Consider the following 17,693-nt stretch of genomic DNA (forward strand, 5'->3'; position numbering starts at 1 on the left):
AAACCAAACCAAAACAAAACTTGAGAGAAGGTTGTAGGAGGAGCAAGATAGAAACAGGAAGAGCAGTTAGAGGTGTTGCCCTAACTCATTTGGGTGATGGCAATGGCTTTTCCAGGTTGACAGCAGAGGCAGGAAGGGATGAGAGGGACTCACTGCTGGGCATATTTTAAAGGTGATATAATCTGTGAGTATCTTTGAGCTCTATCAAAAGCAGAAGTGTTTCTCTTTTTTTCCCCTGTAACCATCACCTCTGACTGCAGTATAAAACATTTGATTCAAAGAATTAATTTGTACAGTTTGTAATTTCATCCTTTGGTTCCAGTTCAGTGAATTTTGCCACTAACAATTCATAAGTAATGTAGTCTAACCAGGCCAGGCTAAAACCACATTCATATGAATGTTAACATAAGGTTTACAAGAGTGTAGTTAGGTTCATATGAATGTTAGCATAAGGTTTACAAGAGTGCAGTTAGGTTAGGGGTTTATTATTCTGCATTTGGTATGGTTTCTTCTTGAGAGTTTTTGTAAAGATATTTAATTAAAAACCTAAGATGTAGAGGTATTTCTCCTTAAGTTAGTCAGCATAAGATCATTGACTTCCACTCACTCGTGATAAAACAGAATCCTCACAGGAGCACAATGGGTAGCCAAGGACATTTGATTTCTGTGCAGAAGTCCCTCCCACTTGTCTGTTTGTTGTCTTGCATTTTATGGTAGCAGGAGGTTCCTGTGAAAGTGAACTACATCCCAGATTCTCTGTCAAGAGTGTAACATGACAGGAAAAAAATTAACCTCACTTCTTTTTTCAGAATATGAATTAAAGGACCACATAATTTTTGGTGTGTTCTGAGTGTATCACTTAGACACCTCTGTGAACAGGAAAATAGTGTTAAAATAATTGAAAGGGTTAACAAGTGGAGATCAGTCTTGGCTTACGTATGTGTAACAATTGTATTTGTGCATTTGTGTTAGTGTAGTGAATTTCCTTCCCATTTCAAACATTTGTGGTTTTTAAAGATATTTTGAAATTCTTAAAAAGTTTGGACCATTTTTATTTCCAGCAGAATGTTTGGCACTACATTTTAATTAATGTCTTAAAGCAAGCAATTACAATTGATACAAACAGGTTTTTTATTATTCTCTGTAAAACTCAGCAATTAGCTTTCCCCCCCTATTTTCTCCATTTTTTTTAAAGGGGAAATGGATAACTTGTATGAAATGATGCTCTCTTTCTCACTTATCACAAGAAGAATGTAGTTTCTGAATCAAAATTTGGGTATAGAAGTAATATAAGTTGTACTTTACTCTTCTGTTTTTAAATATGTATATTATTTAGTTAGATGTTGACTTAAAAATAGGTCTGTCCTAATTAAAAACAAAAATATCGTAAGCTTATACATATCTTTTCATCTTTTCTGGGCAGAGAGGCAGATGAAGGCTGTAAAAAACCTTTAGAAAGATTGCTGAACATCTGGCAAGAAAGAAGTGTATATGGCGGCGAGTTCATACAGCAGCTGAAGCTGTCTATGGAGGACTCCAAGAGCCCTCCCCCCAAAGGTAGAAACATCACCACATGTTTACAGCTCTTGGTCTTTGCCTACTTTCGAATCAGATATGAAAAGCTGCATTGGGGGTTGCTGTGAGCCATCAGCGACTTTATGATTCTTCAGAGACGATCATGAATGATGGTGAGAGTTTCTGTAGTATGCGCAGCATGAGACTGGTTCTAGTGCTCATGCTGTCATCCCTTGTCCCTCACTTGCTGTGTGTCTCCTTGCCTCTCCTTCCCAAGGAAGAGGAGCAGCAAAGTTCTCTAGCATTATGGGTAACTGGGATGGAAGTACCTTGCAGTAAGAGCTGGTCAAGACCCTGCCACTAACTACTGCAGGATCTTGTCTTGATAAGTCCTGGAGCTCTTTGGAAACCCGCTTTTATTAATCATAGGTGTGGTTTTGGAATATAGTCTTAGGATAGTCAACTTACTGTCTAGAATTGATTGTGGTCTTTACTCAATCCAAGGTATCTGAGGAAATATATATGTGAATTTTATAAATTCTCTCTAAGAGATTGTTTTTTTCCTCCATATAAAGATTAAAAGCCAGGCTCATGCCTGTAATCCTAGCTAGTTAGGAAACTGAGAATCACTGAAGCCATCTGGGACAGGTCCATGAGATTTAATCTCTAATTAACCAGTAAAAGCCAGAAATGGATCTGGAGTGGTAGAGTCCTAGCCTAGGACTGGATCCCTTGCCTTGTGCCAGACAAGTTCAGGACAAGTTCAGGGACTGTGCCCAGGCTCTTAGTTCAAGCCTTAGGACCAACACACACACACGCACGCACGCGTGCTCGCGCACACAGTTCAGATGTTACTTGATTAATGTTTTAACTTCTCCTTAGATGTAGTTTAATTCTAATTGTCATGACATACTTCTAAGCTTCAGATCTGATCTTGATTTGTACATGTTCATTGCCTGGAGGATCAAGTCCTAGTACTTAAGATTGAGGACCCTTTCTAATCTTAACTAGCTTGCTCACCTTTTCTAGATTCTCTTTTGGCTAATTTCTCAAACATACCTTGTTGTATGGCCACACTGATTTATCAGTTTTTGCCTCTGGATCCTCTGCTGGCAAAGAATCACTCCTCTGTCCTTTCTGTCACCGTGCCTGAGATGTCCTTCTGCCCCTTTGACTCTCACTCTGATATCATCTTTGCTTGTGTGGGCATATGTAGTCATTCTTGCCTTTGCACTCTGGTACTCTGTACTTGCCTCTGCTATAGAATCTACTGGGATTAGCCTTGGTGACAATATTGTTCCTTTAGAAACTGTTTATTATATACCCTTCATGGATCTCCATATCTAAAATTACATACATTTCACAGTAATGTGTCTGCTAAACTAGGTTAAAGGCCTTCTAAGAATGATATAAGTGCTTTCAGACTGCCAGTTACTTAGCATGGTTAGGATTTCTAGGGTCATTCTGAAGAGTGAGCTATTTTCTGCTTTGAATTCTGGTAGTGCTGGTCTCGTATCTTTTGGAGGCATTCTGTACAGCATTGGGAAATTACACAGCATTCTTTCCTGTACCCTGCCTTTTAGTTCATTTGGTAAACAGTGCTGATACTTTAAAGCACCTTTTGTCAAACTGGAAAGCTTTAAAAAGGAATGTTTATTAAAGCCAATGTTAGAATTTCTAGTCAAGCATTTGCTGGACATTCTCTTTGTGCAAACACCTATGCTGTCTGCTACAAAGAGCAAGAAAGAAGTGAGAAATAGTTCTGTACTTAGGGAATGGTTAGACAAATAGGATTCTGGCAGAGATAGTGAAAATAGCTTATTGGGTTTATGTGAAAAACTTGTCTTTTCTCTCAGAGTGGATTGCTTAAAAAGGTTCCTGCTTTGGCCTGGTGGCTTGTCTCTTGGTTACTCTGCTAAGACAATATCAGCAAGTACAGGTGGGGAAAAGAGGAATTACTTTTCAAAGTCTTAACAGTCACCTTATGTTAATACATCTCCTATTCCAACTAGCCAATTTTGAGTACGTTGTAAACCTGAGCTCAACCAATCTGAGCAGGGCAAGGCCTGTGGCATTACAGATAAATAGAAGAGCAGCCTGCCTGCTTTGTTTGCTTGCCTGCCAGATTTCTGGTTGATGGCATACCCTTCTGCAGAAGTAAATTTTGCCTTGGTGAGACAATTTTTTATTTTCATGTCTATTGTTGTGACTCCAGTGGTTCTTGGAGAGCATATTTATAACAGGTTTTTAAATTTTTTTTAAGGTCTAGATAGACATTTACAATAACATTGGCAGTATCTACGTGGAGGATAATGTTAATCTAAAGATAATTTCTTTCCTTATTCTTTAAAAATGAAATACACATCAAAAGCTCCAGCATGTGCATTGGTCTCAGCTAACTCACTCTGTCTTCTCACTGTCTTCTTTGTACTTGGGCTGTCAGAATAGATTGTCATAATTCTTTCAAATACTGATGATTTTTTTAGATGCTCATTTCCAAATTTGAATAGTTCTTTTATAGTATATTTGTGATTTGTGGATAATTATTTGTTTTCAGGCAACTTTATAGAGTTTACCTTGGCAAGAAAACATTTTCTGTAAACTTTGACAGTTCTTAAAACATTGTAACTTACATGAGCTCAAAAATCCTGTTTAGAATTTTAAATTTCTTGAGTTCTTGTACCTGTATCGTGTGTGTGTGTGTGTGTGTGTGTGTGTGTGTGTGTGTGTGTCTGTGTGTCTGTGTCTGTGTCTGTGTGTCTGTGTCTGTGTCTGTGTGTTGGTTACTAGGGCTTGAACTTAGGTCCCTGGACTTGCTAAGCAAATTTTTTTACAACTTGAGCCATGCCCACAGCCCTGGCTGCTAGCTTTTTGATTGAAATGAGATCTTGCCTAGGCTGACCATGAACTTCAGTCCTTCTGATCTAAGCATGAGGTGTGTGTATCGCTAAGTTGTTCTTACAAATACTCAAACCAAAATACTTTTGATTGGCTGAATAGAATGTTGCTATTTTTCAGAATCATTTATGAATCAAATAGTATACTGAAGTAATGAAAGAATTTAGAAAGGAAAGGTAGATAAATACAAAGGAGCCAGCAACTATTTCCCTACTAGTTTCTTTGCTGTCTGCTTTTCATGTGTGCTTTATTTTACATCTTTACAATCATTCTGTGAGCTTGACATTTTCCTATTTCAAGTGATGATGCGAAAGCCTGAAAAGGTACAGTAATTTTATTCAAGAAAAGGTAATTGGTAAGTGGAGAAATTCAAGCCTGGTCTCTATGACTTCAAGACTGATATTCTTCTTACCATACTTTATTTCCTTAAAGCACATAGACTCATTAGACTTGAATTATTTAGGAATTTATGAACAGATTATCAATTTTCCTGGTCCTTAATATACTTTAGAAATTGATACTTCCAGAGAATCAGTCCCTCCCCTGCTATTTCTGAAGCTGTGTGACCTTGAGCCCAGCATTTGACCTCCTTGAGCCTCACTTGAGTTCCTCACTGTCCAATATGGCTGTTAATAGTAACTCCTCCTAAGGTTTTGATGATAATTGATTGAATTAATACAGAATGGGATGATGATAGGATTTTTTTTTGTTATTGTTTTTTTGGGTTTTTTTGGGTCCGGTCATGGGCCTGAACTCTGGGCCTGGGCTCTGTCCCTCAGCTCTTCAGCTCAAGGCAAGCACTCCCCAACTTGAACCATAGCACCACTTCCGGCTTTTTTTTCTGGTTATGTGGTGCTGAGGAATTGAACCCAGGGCCTCATGCATGCAAGGCAAGCGCTCTACCACTGAGCCACCTTCCCAGCCCCTGATGATAGGATTTTTGTTTGCTCCTCTCAGTTCTAATATTGAATATTCCAGAGTTTCTGCTATATGAGCCAGTGGCAAAACTAGGAGAAAATTTAAAATATTTTCATTTCCCTGGATTTTGTACAAGACTGAAGAGTGTGGTTGTTAACAGCATGAGCTCTGGGCCTACTCCAAGTTGTAGTTGGATTGGCTGCTCAAATCAGTGAGATGATAAGGGTAGTAGATTGTGCCTTAAGGAATAGTTCTTTATTTGTTGCAGGTTCTTTTAAAGACTTCCCACAACCAGGATGATCTTGAGTTTAAAGGTAACCTGGATTAGGTAGCAAGACCTTGCTTCAAGAAAACAAATATTTTATTTAGCAGCAAGGTAACAAGGAATAAGGAGGCTGTTACCAACAGTATTTACTCATTCTTTTTTGTTTCTAAGAGTTGTATAAAATCTGAAGTTTCTTATTTATTTCAGATATGCCTTTTTTTTTTTTTTGATAAAGTCTTGCTCTGTAGCCCTGACTGTTTTTGAACTTTTGCTCCCCCTGCCTCAGCCAGCTGAGTAGCAGAATTACAGGTATGCATCATCATACTCAACTGAGGGGTACCCTTTAGAAGGGGTACCCTTTAGAAGATCCTCCACATTTGCAGTTAGATTGCTGTGTTTCTGATGTGATTTGGAAACTTTCAGGACAGCTTTAGTCTTCATGTTAGTTTCAGTCTGCCTTGGTATTTGAAATTCTACCATACTCAGGTCTGTGGAAGGTGTATACTTAAGCTTAGTAACTAGGATCGCTTGTCCCCAGGACAAGTTGCCACGATGAAGGAGAAGGTGTATAATACAAAGACAGGACACTGACCCCTGCAGTGTTAGACCTGCCTGAAAACAGGCAGGTTAGATGAATGTGAAAGGGAGTGTAAATAAAATTCATGACCAGGAACTGTCATGTAGTGAAACATATTTACTTTCTGATGTAAGAATGAGACCAGTGGATTGGCTAGATTTTTTAAAGTTTTTAAAACTTTTTGGTGATACTGGGACTGAGCTCAAGGCCTTATTGCCCTTCAACTTATACTTCTGGCCTCTTTGTATGATTATTTTCAGAGTCTCATTTTTTTTTTATTCCCAGGCTCACTTGGCCTGTGATCTGTCCTCCCACTGTGTTTTCCCCATGTTGCTGGGGATGACAGATGTGTACCATTGAATCCAACTGTTGGTCAAGATGGACTCTCATTAACTTCTTTTTGCCTGGGCTGACCTTAACTTGTGACCCATCCTTTATGTTCACCTCCCAAATATTAAATTATTTTGAATGTGTTTGTCTGAATTGATTGAAAGTTCAGAGCATTGTAACTATAGCAATGATTGCCACCATGGAGTTATTTAATATCCCTGGGCCTTTTTTCCTCACTTGTAAATACTAAACCTCAGAATTGTTGAAAAGATTAAAGGTAAAGAAGCCATTATAATGCCTGTGTTTACTGTGCCTAATACTTTTATTTTCTAAGCCAGAATTTATCATTTAGATTTATCTCCCACAGTTGTTTGTCATTTGTTCATTTATTTTGTATTGTCCAATTTGATGCAGTAGAAAATATTTTAGAACTAACACATCTATCATAACAATGCATTTGGTACAGATAAGAAAAAATGTAACCTGTCAGCTTTAAACATGGTTAATTTTTAAATGGTAACTTAGGTAGTTTCTCCAAGTAGTATATCAATTACATTTCTCCAAAGGAAAGTAGTTATGGTAAGATTAGGTTTATATATATATATGTATATATATATTTTGCCAGTCCTGGGGCTTGAACTCAGAGCCTGAGGATCATCCCTAAGCTTATTTTGCTCAAGGCTAGCACTCTACCACTAGAGCCACAGCACCACTTCCAGCTTTTTCTGTGTATGTAGTGCTGAGGAATCGAAACCAGGGTTTTGTGCATGTTAGGCAAGCACTCTGCCACTAAGCCACATCCCCAATCCTGGTTTGTTTTTTTTTATTTTTGTTTTTGGTCAGTTATGGGGCTTGAACTCGGCCTGGGCTCTGTCCCTGAGCTCTTCAGCTCAAGGCTAGTGCTATACCACTTGAGCCACAGGGCCACTCCTGTGGTTTGGGTTTTTAAGAATAGTTTAAAGGATGTTTGTATTTAGAATCTGAATGGATCATTAGATGTCCCATAAAGTATCTCTGTTTTTGTTTAGCAGTATGTTTTTCTAAACCCTTGTATGAATTGTCTACTTAATTATATTGCCTGATAGGTTTTATAACTCTCTTTTAAAAAATATGAGGATTTTTGGGGCTTGAAAGGTGGCTCAGTGGTAGAGCGCTTGCCTTGTAGGCACGAGGCCCTGGGTTCGATTCCTCAGGACCACATAAGCAAAAAGAAAAAAGCTGGAAGTGGCGCTGTGGCTCAAGTGGTAGAGCGCTAGCCTTGAGCTGAAGAGCTGAGGGACAGCACCCAGACCCAGAGTTCAGGCCCTACGACCAGACCAGACTCCCCCCCCCCCCCCCAAAAAAAATGAGGATTTTAAACCAAATAAGACAGTTCGATGTGTTTCAGTTGTAGATGCTTGTTTTTAGTAATATTTTTCTGGAGGGTCAATCTGAGAAGACAGACCAGGATCCTTTTTAACTCTTCAGCAGTGTAAAGACTTTAAAAAACCAATCTCAAATAATCTACTTAAAAGTTAATACTAAGTCATCTCTGAAAATGAGTACCACTTTTCCCCTGTATTTACATAGAGTATTTGACTATCAGTTCAGGATATGTGACTAAAATTGTTGCTTCTATTTCCCTTAGCAACAGAAGAAAAGAAATCTTTGAAGCGAACTTTTCAACAGATACAAGAAGAGGAAGATGATGACTACCCTGGAAGCTATTCTCCCCAAGATCCTTCTGCAGGACCCCTCTTGGTATGTTTGGTCTTGAAAGTAGTGAAGGGTAGCTAGTTTGAAGTGACCCTTTGTTGAAGATTATACCACAAGGTGGTGCTAGTGACCAATAGTATAGAGTTGTCAGAGGGCAGCTCTTGAGGTCCATGAGGTAGGATCTCACCAAAAGCTTTTCAGACAAAGGGCTTTGCCTTTGTCTTATGTGCCATGACTCCAAGTGGGATCCTGTTTTGTAAAGGGCTTGGAGCTGTTCTTTTCTCTCTTAGAAATTCAATGTTCTTAAACAGTAGATTGTTGTGAAATGGGTAGAAACTGTTATGATAGCCTGTCTAAGAACTGTCATCTCAAATTTATATACTATAGCTAAATATTAAAATAAGGAGTTAGTCTTCACCCGTATGTTTGTATTACTTGGTCCTTTAGCCAGACACTGGTGGCTCACTTCTATAATTCTAACTATTGAGGAACCTGGGTCTCAGGATAGGGGTTTGGAACCAGCCTGGGCAAATGTGCAAGACCCTCCAAAAGACTTATCTCCAGTTAACTAGGAAAAAAACAGAACTTGAGGAGTGGTTCAAGTGTAGCCACTAGCTGTGAGTACAAAGACTGAGACCCTGAGTTAAGGCACAACAAAACAAAACAAAAAAGCCTCAAACCTACTTTTGGTTTGTATACTTACAATTAAAGAAAATGAGACTAAAAAAGCCAGGCTAACTTTTCAGGTAGCTTAATTTCTGCTTTGTTTTGAGACAGGGTCTTGGGCAATATAGGTTGCCCTGGAACTCACTGGGCTGTCCTTAAACTTGGAATCATGCTTCAGACTTCCATGTACTAGATGACATATGTGACACCACACCTAGCTGTCCAAGTCCTTTTCTTTGGGTCAAGTTACCTGTTAATTTGCCTAAAACAACTTTATTAGGTAATGGTGCATTCAGAACTTACATAACTGAGAAGCCCTGAAGCTTAAGTGATAGCAGTACCAAGTTATACATCTTTACTCTAAAAGCATGTAGAGAAGAGCTTGGGCTCTCAACTTTCATGATGATCTTCCTTCCATCTAATGAATTTCCCTAGGTGTCAGCTGCTTGAACTAGAATGTCTGTTCTTGGCTTACTTTTTAATTTTTCTTTCTTAATGAGTTAATACATTTGGCTTATTTAATTTTGGGAGTTATACTTATTTTGTAAAGTGAACTCAGTTTGAATTTGACTACCCAGTATATAGTTGCTAAACAGCTGATATATACAGTTTTTCTATAGTAGAGACTATTTAATGCTAGAAATAGTACTTCTTTGAAAGTAAGCTATATGAACTAAACTCCATTTTCTTACGTTGGTAAAGCATGCTCTTAATTTTCTTAAAAGAATTATATGTCTTATTGGAGACTTCAAAGTTTGCTTTTTTATTTGTTTTTTGTACTATCCCTGTTTTGTATGTTCTCTTAGAATGCATATTACTAGCATCCATATAACTACGTAACTAGTATGTTTTTTTTTTGAATGATCATTTTTTAAAAATTTGCCTGTACCTTATTTAAATCTAGCTAGTTTCCTTTAATTAAACTCCATGTCTTTTTGGGAGAGGACTAGCACTGGGGTTTGAACTCAGATCCTGGGCTTTTTCACTCAAGGCTGGCACTCTGCCACTTGAGCTACAGCTTCACTCCAGGCTTTTGGTGTAATTGGAGATAAGAGTCTCATTGACTTTCCTATCTGAGCTGGCTTGCAAACAGGATCTTCAGTTCTCAGCCTCTTAAGTAATTAGGATTACAGGTGTGAGCCACCAGTGTCGCACTAAACACCACATGTCTTAATGGCTAGTATTGTTTGTGCTTCATTTTACAGACTGAGGAACTCATCAAAGCTTTGCAGGATCTGGAAAATGCTGCATCAGGAGATGCTACTGTTCGACAGAAGATTGCTTCTCTGCCCCAGGAAGTGCAAGATGTTTCTCTGTTGGAAAAAATAACAGGTAAGAAGGTAGAGCTTGGGAGATAGATGAGAGCTGGAGCATCAAACTTGCTTATCAAATGGAGGGTGGAGCATCAAACTTGCCTGTATTTGCACATGTAGATTTTCATGTGGTGTTGGTGCTCTGCCATTTTGAGATTTACAAGCTACTCTTGCTGAACAAAGAAGCTCTGGAATAAGTAAAATCATTGCAAAAGTGCTAGCATGCCACAACCTGTGCACTCTTAAGGTTTATTAACACCTAGTTCAAATTGTATATGTGTGTGACAGTGGCTTGGAGGAGGAAGTAAGTATTACTAAGAAAGGCATTATGGTACAGGCCTGTGCGATTTACATAGGCTATGTACTGGCAAGCCTGGTGGTAATTCAATGCCAAGAACTCTAGGTGTGTGGTATTACCCCTGTATCCCTGTATCTTTTTTGTTGTTGTTCTTGTTGATTGTGGGGCTTGAACTCAAGGCCTGGTCCTTGTCCCTGAGCCTTTTTGTTCAAGGCTAACACTCTACCACTTTTAGCCACAGCTCTACTTCTGGTTTTCTGGTAGTTAGTTAATTGGCTATAAGAATCTCATGGACCTTCCTGCCCGGCCAGGCTTTGAACTGTGATCCTCAAATCTCAGCCTCCTGAGTAACTAGGATTACAGGCAGGAACCACCAGCATCTGGCACATTTTGTAGGTTTTTTTCCAATGTGGGAATTTTTTTTTTCTTGATCTGTGTTCCTTTTAATAGAACATATTGAGCAGATTGTGTAAGCTGTCTGTCCTGCTTACCTATTCTTATTTCATTTCACTTGATTGGACTTGTTCCTGTCAAAGGTGCTGCTGACTTCCTCCTTGCCATATTCAGTGCCCTCAACTTAATTTGCCCACCGTAGCACTTAACCTTTTTCATTATTTCCCTATACTGGGTTTGATAGACAGAAGAACCACCACTAATTCTCTTCCCCAAAGAAAAGATAACTTGAATCATAATCCTCAGAACCTGTAACTATGCCTACAAGCAAAAGGGACTTTGTAAATGTGATTAAATGTAAGGGTCTAGAGGTGGGAAGATGACATTGGATTATCTAGCCTGGGGCTTAAGGCAATCACAGAGTCCTTGTAAAAGAAGTGGGCAGGCATCATTGAGAGATGGAGGGATTGCCATGGAAGCAGAGGCTTGGAATTAGGCTTCAAGGTGGAGTAAGGGATCTTTACAATAGGGAATTTATATTTTAAGCCACTAAACTTCTGGGCATTTGTTTGACCAGCAGTAGGACAGTAAGACCCCACATTCTTCCAGCTTTCCTACTCTTTGGCCATAGCTATTCCTCCTCTGTGGTTTCTTTATTTTTTCTTCATGTGGAATTTTAGCCCTCTTCTGTAGGTAACTTCACTGATGGCTGTTTCATGACTACCTTTTCTGGTGATGATTCCTTAAATTTACAAATTTAGTGTTGACACCTCTATCTCTTGACACCTTCATCTCCAACTTCTTTCTGCTCAGTACAACTAGCTTGATATAATACTAGTCTTGATGGGCATTTCAAACTACCTATGCCTTGCTGAACTTCTGATCTTCCCTCTGAAACTTATTTCTCTTCTGATCTTCCTTAGCTCAATAAATGGCCTCATTATTCCTGTTGATCATGGCCAAAACCAGTACCTCTACTGCCACCTGGTATAAGTTACCATTGGGGTTATTATAATTGCCTCTTTTGTGGTCTTTCTACTTCATTCTTGGCCCCCATGCCCAGCCATCATTATTCTCAAGATAGTGATCACAGTGAGTGATTATATACTCCTGTCCCAACTCAGAACACCCCAGTTACTTCTCCTATTATCTAAAGTAAAAGCCAAAGGCTTTCACTGCCCCCACCATGTCCTGGACTTTTCACTGCTTTCTTAAAGCTTACTGCCCGAGTCTTCTAGGTTCCTTGCCAGACACTTTCCAACCCCTTGCCCCAGGACCCTGTATTTGGTGTTCTTTCTGGAGGAATCCTCCTTTTCCCTCAGGCTTGTTTCATTTATCACTTCAGTGAAATCTTCCCTGAGACTACCTTATTGAAAATTGTCCTTACCTCCCCCCCCCCAACATCCCATTCTTTCTCCTTGACCTTATTCTTTCATGTAATTGCAATCACATATACCATCATCCTTCCAAATTCAAGAGAAAGAAGTGTAGATATTTGTTAGGCCTGTTGGAAGGTTATACAAAGAGGATTGATGCATTTTAAAGCCTGGATGAAGTAATGTAATGTGGGAAGAGGCCACGGTGGTTATGGGCAGTATAGGTAGCTCTGAAGGTTGCTGTGGAAAGAAAGAGGGAAATAGGCAATGGTTGGGGATGCTGGATTGTTGGAAGACAGAACTGTATGCTTATGCTGGTGGTGATGTTGTAGAAGGGAAAGAGAAATGAACCAGTCAGGGAAATGGACTTGCACAGAATTGAAGTTTTTGGGCCAATCCCAGGGTTAGGCTACTGTAGGGATCAGAGCTGCACATAGCCACAGGTAAGTCCCCAGTTGAAAAGCTTGCTTCTACATTTGGACTACATTTTTTTTGGGGGGGGGGGGGTGTCCAGTCGTGAGGCCTGAACTCTGGGCCTGGGCCCTGTCCCTCAGCTCAAGGCTAGCACTGTACCACTTGCCACAGCGCCACTTCCGGCTTTTTTCTTTTTGCTTATGTGGTGCTGAGGAATCAAACCAAGGGCCTCATGCATGCAAGGCAAGCGCTCTACCACTGAGCCACCTTCCCAGCCCTGGACTACATTTTTTTTTATAGGTGATTAAATGATTTTTTTCCAGGTTGCAATTATTTGGGCAAATGATTTATTTGAAATTGATTCTTTAAAGATCCCAAATCTTAAACATCAGTGTTTTCCTTGCCTTTTTTTTTTTTTGCTACAGCCATACCAACATCTTAATGAATTAACCATTTATAAAGAGTAAGCTGTTTACTAAAGATAATTTAGTCTAGCAATGACAAAGCTAAAACCAGTCTATGTACTGCAGCAGCTTATCACAAACCACATCATCCATCTGGCAGAATAGGGTTTGCAGCACTCTAGAACCCAGACCGTCTCTTTCCTTTGGGCTCCCTTTTTCTTCTTCCCAAGGAGGTGTTCTCACCAAGAACATTTTAATTTTTCATTCTCTATCCCAATGAACAGAGAAGTACATGAACCAGTTTAGAACCCTCAGAGATTCATCTCTTGGTATTAATGATAAGAAAGCATATTAGAGCCAGGTGACTTCCAGATGGGGATACTGTGTTAGAAACTTATTTTTGTTTGTATGTATGTATGTATATATGTATGTATGTTTGTCAAGGTATTTGCCTAACTAGGTACCTTGTCTACCTCTGAAGCCAGGCCGCCAACCTTTTTGGTTTTGGTTATTTTTGAAGTAGACTCTTGAATTTCTTCTGGATCCAGCCTGGTATTAAATGTTCCAGTTTAAACTTTTTGCATAGATGGATTAGCAAGCCCTGGCCACCATGCCTAGCTTATTAGTTTAGATGGGATCCTACCAACGTTTTGTACCAGCTGGCCTTTAACTGAGATTCTTTTGATCTCTTCTGTGTCTCCCAAATAGCTGGGATTACAGGCATGAACACGTGGGGAACTGTTAAATTCTAGTCAGTTGAAAGGTTGCCAAAGTTTCTTACTTTTGCCAGCCTGGGACAGACATTGGCTGGTAACTCATTTTTAGTTTTTCTGTGTAACTGCTAGAGAATCTGGTACTCTTTGTTTCAAAGCACCAACCCATTGTTTTGATTGTTAATGGCCTTTTAAAATAATACACATTGAAAGTTCTGATCTCACCACCCACACATTTGTAATTATAGCAGTTCTTTATAAATACAGACCTTCCTTTTGTTTCTTAGTTTCACCTGTAGAGCCTTTTTTACTACTTCTTTCCAAGAACATCCTTTCTTGTACTTCAGAATAAATTTTGTTGTTTTTCAAATAACAAGATGGAGGCCATTAATTGGATATAAAGTTGGTCCTGTAGGTAATGACCAATACTTACGAAAAAAAATGGAACAAAAGGTAGAACACTTGTAGTACAGATGGGCACTGCTTTGTGAAAGGTTTTATTTTTGTATGTGTTTATGTAAAGTGTATTTCTACTGTGAGTCATGTTCAAAAACATTGAAAAACCTCTGTTCTAATCAGATCTGTATTTTGTTGAGTGCTAGAAGAGAGCTCACACCCAGGCTCCAGGCTCACAAAGGTGAAGAGTCTTGCAGGTGCACTTTAGAGACCACATGTTGAACCTGTCACATAGCATTTGTTTCCACACCCAAGAAATGAATGCTTGCACTTTTACTTCAGAAGAATGTTTAAAAAAATTATTGAATTAATATAAACAAAAGCACTTGAATTTCTCAGAGGCAAGGCTAATTATTTCACAGATGACCTCACTATCTTTCTGCTTATTTTGTTGCAGTTTTTATTTTGTTAAAAAATAATCGCTGGGGTGCCAGTGGCTAATGCCTATAAGCTGAACTGTTCAGGGGATCTGAGGATCGCAATTCAAAGCTAGCCTGGGAAGTAAAGTCCGCCAGACTTTATCTCTAACCACCAAAAAGCTGGAAGTGGAGCTGTGGCTCAGGTGGTAGAGTGCTATTCTACGTCTTGAATTCAAGCTCCACTACTGGAAAATTTTTGCTAGATTTTTTTCCCCTGTATAGTTGCCTCATTTCAGGTAATTTCAGAAATGTTCTGCTTGTTAGAGTGAAAACCTTTGGATTTCTTGGCCAGCCAATTCATTTAGGCCTGCAGATTGTGGCTTTGTCTTGGACCCTGTATGATTGAGAGACTGTGAAACCCTCCCCAGAAATGTTTGCAATTGTACCTATGTGATTTGTATGTTGTCTCCGTTTTTTTTGGTCTCATTTGTACTTAGACAAAGAGGCAGCTGAGCGTCTTTCAAAAACAGTAGATGAAGCATGTCTGTTACTAGCGGAATATAACGGGCGCCTGGCAGCAGAACTGGAAGACCGCCGCCAGCTGGCTCGGATGTTGGTGGAGTACACCCAGAATCAGAAGGATGTTTTGTCAGAAAAAGAGAAAAAGCTAGAAGTGAGTACAATGCCAAGCATGAGACTGTCCAGGTCTCCCTTCCTATAGCCCACATTGGGCACTTGTCATTATGTCTCCACTAACAACATTTTTATCTTGTGAAAAGTCACCAGATGGGAATATCCACCAGATAACTAATTACTTGAGCCTACTTAAAAATCAAAGTCAGGTTTTGATACATCCAGAAAAGAAAAAAATGGAATTGTAGAAGAGTATGATTTCTTAATCACAATATTTAAGATCTTAACATTGCTTTAATGTTGCATTTTTAAAAAATTTAAATCAGGGCACAGAAAGGTCAGAAATCCAAAACATTTATTTGGTTACATAAAAAAATGCTTATGTTGTTTTAAGGCTTATTTCTGACATATACAGATGACAGTAAGTCATCTGCCTCCAAGCTCTGTCTCTGTCAGTTCTAAAATGTCACAGTTCTCAAACTATTGAGAATGAACTCATCCCTACCTGAGTGGCCTCAGAAGGGAGTTCAGAAACATTTCTTCGCCATGTACTTGATTGGCCTCTTAGGTAAGTGCAGACTGGTTTTAACCTTGGGGCTAGTCCCTTGGGAAAACCAAGCTAGCAGTGTGAACAGTTGAGGATTTTTGCATGTACTGCAGTCTTAGGCTCCCTTCATTAGGGGTGTCAACTCCACTTGGTTTAACGGGTTCGTGGAAAGAGTGGTAGTCAATGTTGTGTGAGGGGAGGACAGGTTTGAGTTGGAGAGCCAGCTAAATGATATGAGTCTGCTGAGTAGATAGTGGAGTGGGAGGGCCACCTGCCGCTCCCCAACCCCTCCAAACACATTCTTTGGCTCACTGACCTGGCTCTGGCAGAGATTATTGAATCCATCACTTCACAGTCAGCTGACTAAGAGAAGAGAGGTGAGTTAGGATGTATTTACCATATCCTTACCTGCTGTGGTGGCAAGTGGCGGTGGGGACTTCATATTCCTAGCCAGCTTGAATGTGGAAGCTGGGAAATGGCTGTAGAAATAGCATGGCTTGGATGTGGAAGTCAGCACTGACCAGAAGTCCTACAGGGAGTTTCCCAGGCAGTACCAGGTGGTCATTTATCTGAAATGCTCATCTTTCACAGAGGAAGCATTTTAAGTCCTGTACTCTGGGACTAATAAGAGAGTGTAATTAATGATTCTGGTTGTAAGTCACCATGCCATCTGTTGAACTGCCCCTTGGCGACACATTAAGGGCTTTCTCTGATCTGTCAGACATTGATTATCATGAGCAGCTGTTGTTGGGTGGAACGTGGCAAGCTACCATAGAGGACAGAGTCTTTGAGAAGGAGACTGTTGGTGGAGCCAGTTAACTCTTCGTTTTGCATTCCATCCACCCCAGTTGCATTTTTCTGTCTATTTCTTGGAACTGAATCATTCTAGTTTCTGTGGAAACAGTGGTCACCGAGGCAGGCAAGATTCAAGATGTGGGTCTGTTAGGTAGCCACTTTGGCCCACATTCCTTACCAGCATATTCAGTGGAATGGCATTGAAATCCTGTGCTTAAGAAGCAGAACAAGAAGCCCCAGACACTGCAAAGCAGTCTGAACTTAGAGTTCCTGTCCCAAGTTACATTCCCCAGCAACTTAGGTAGAACCATTCATTATAAAAATAGAAAGGCCAGGCACTGGTGGCTCATGCCTGTAATCCTAGTTACTCAGGAGGCTGAGATCTGAGGATTGAGGTTCAAAGCCAGGCTGGGCGAGAAAGTCCCTGTGAGACTCATCTTCAATTAACCACTAGACAACCAGAAGTGGCACTGTGGTTTAAGTAGTAGAGTGCTAGCCTTGAGCTAAAGAGTGCATGGACAGTGCCCAGGCCCAGAGTTCAAGCCCCATGACCAACACTCCCCCACCCCCACCCCCACCCCCCCCCCCCCCCCGCAAAAAAAAATAGAGCAGATTTTTTTTTCCCTTTAAAAGCAAATCAGTGGCTGGGCACTGGTGGCTCACACTCATAATCCTAGCTACTAAGGAGGCTGAGATCTAAGGATCACGGTTCAAAGCCAGCCGGGGCAGGAAAGTCCATGAGACTCTTATCTCCAAATAACCACCAGAAAACCGGAAGTAGCGCAGTGGCTCAAGTGGTAGAGAGCTTACCTTGAGCTGAAGAGCTCAGGGACAGCATCCAGGCCCAGAGTTCAAGCTCCACAACCGACCAAAAAGAAGCAAATGAGTAGCGAAAACATGACATGTTGAGAAATGGTTTTAGTTCTTTACACATGCTTAATACAAATGTGAAGAGTCTGCTACAGAGTGTCACATCTTGTGATGCCGGGTCTCATTCAGTTATGGTCCTGTGGTGGTGATAGAACTTGCATGTTGCATGCACTCCACGTCTCTTCTTTTTTTTAATTTTTATCTTATTGCAAAGATGCTGTATAGATGGTCTTATCCTTTCTTTTTTAAAACTGTGGA

At 40.0% G+C, this 17,693-nt stretch overlaps 1 protein-coding gene across 4 annotated transcripts in view; it reads left to right on the plus strand.

Moving 5' to 3' along the window:
* Positions 1-17,693, plus strand: part of Rprd1b (regulation of nuclear pre-mRNA domain containing 1B) — a 59,611-nt gene that overhangs the window by 15,299 nt on the left and 26,619 nt on the right. For all 4 annotated transcript variants that reach the window (XR_006149678.1, XR_006149677.1, XM_042694373.1 and 1 more), the window contains exons 3-6: positions 1,424-1,557; positions 8,131-8,243; positions 10,070-10,196; positions 15,088-15,263. Coding sequence is in view for 2 of the 4 variants with exons in the window: in XM_042694373.1 (XP_042550307.1) it covers positions 1,424-1,557; positions 8,131-8,243; positions 10,070-10,196; positions 15,088-15,263 (550 nt within the window). In the remaining 2 variants the exon portion in view is untranslated. The remainder of the gene's footprint in view (positions 1-1,423; positions 1,558-8,130; positions 8,244-10,069; positions 10,197-15,087; positions 15,264-17,693) is intronic.

The sequence above is a fragment of the Dipodomys spectabilis genome, unplaced genomic scaffold, assembly GCF_019054845.1.
Source record: "Dipodomys spectabilis isolate Male_0828 unplaced genomic scaffold, ASM1905484v1 ptg000175l, whole genome shotgun sequence".
Classification (NCBI taxonomy): Eukaryota; Metazoa; Chordata; class Mammalia; order Rodentia; family Heteromyidae; genus Dipodomys; species Dipodomys spectabilis.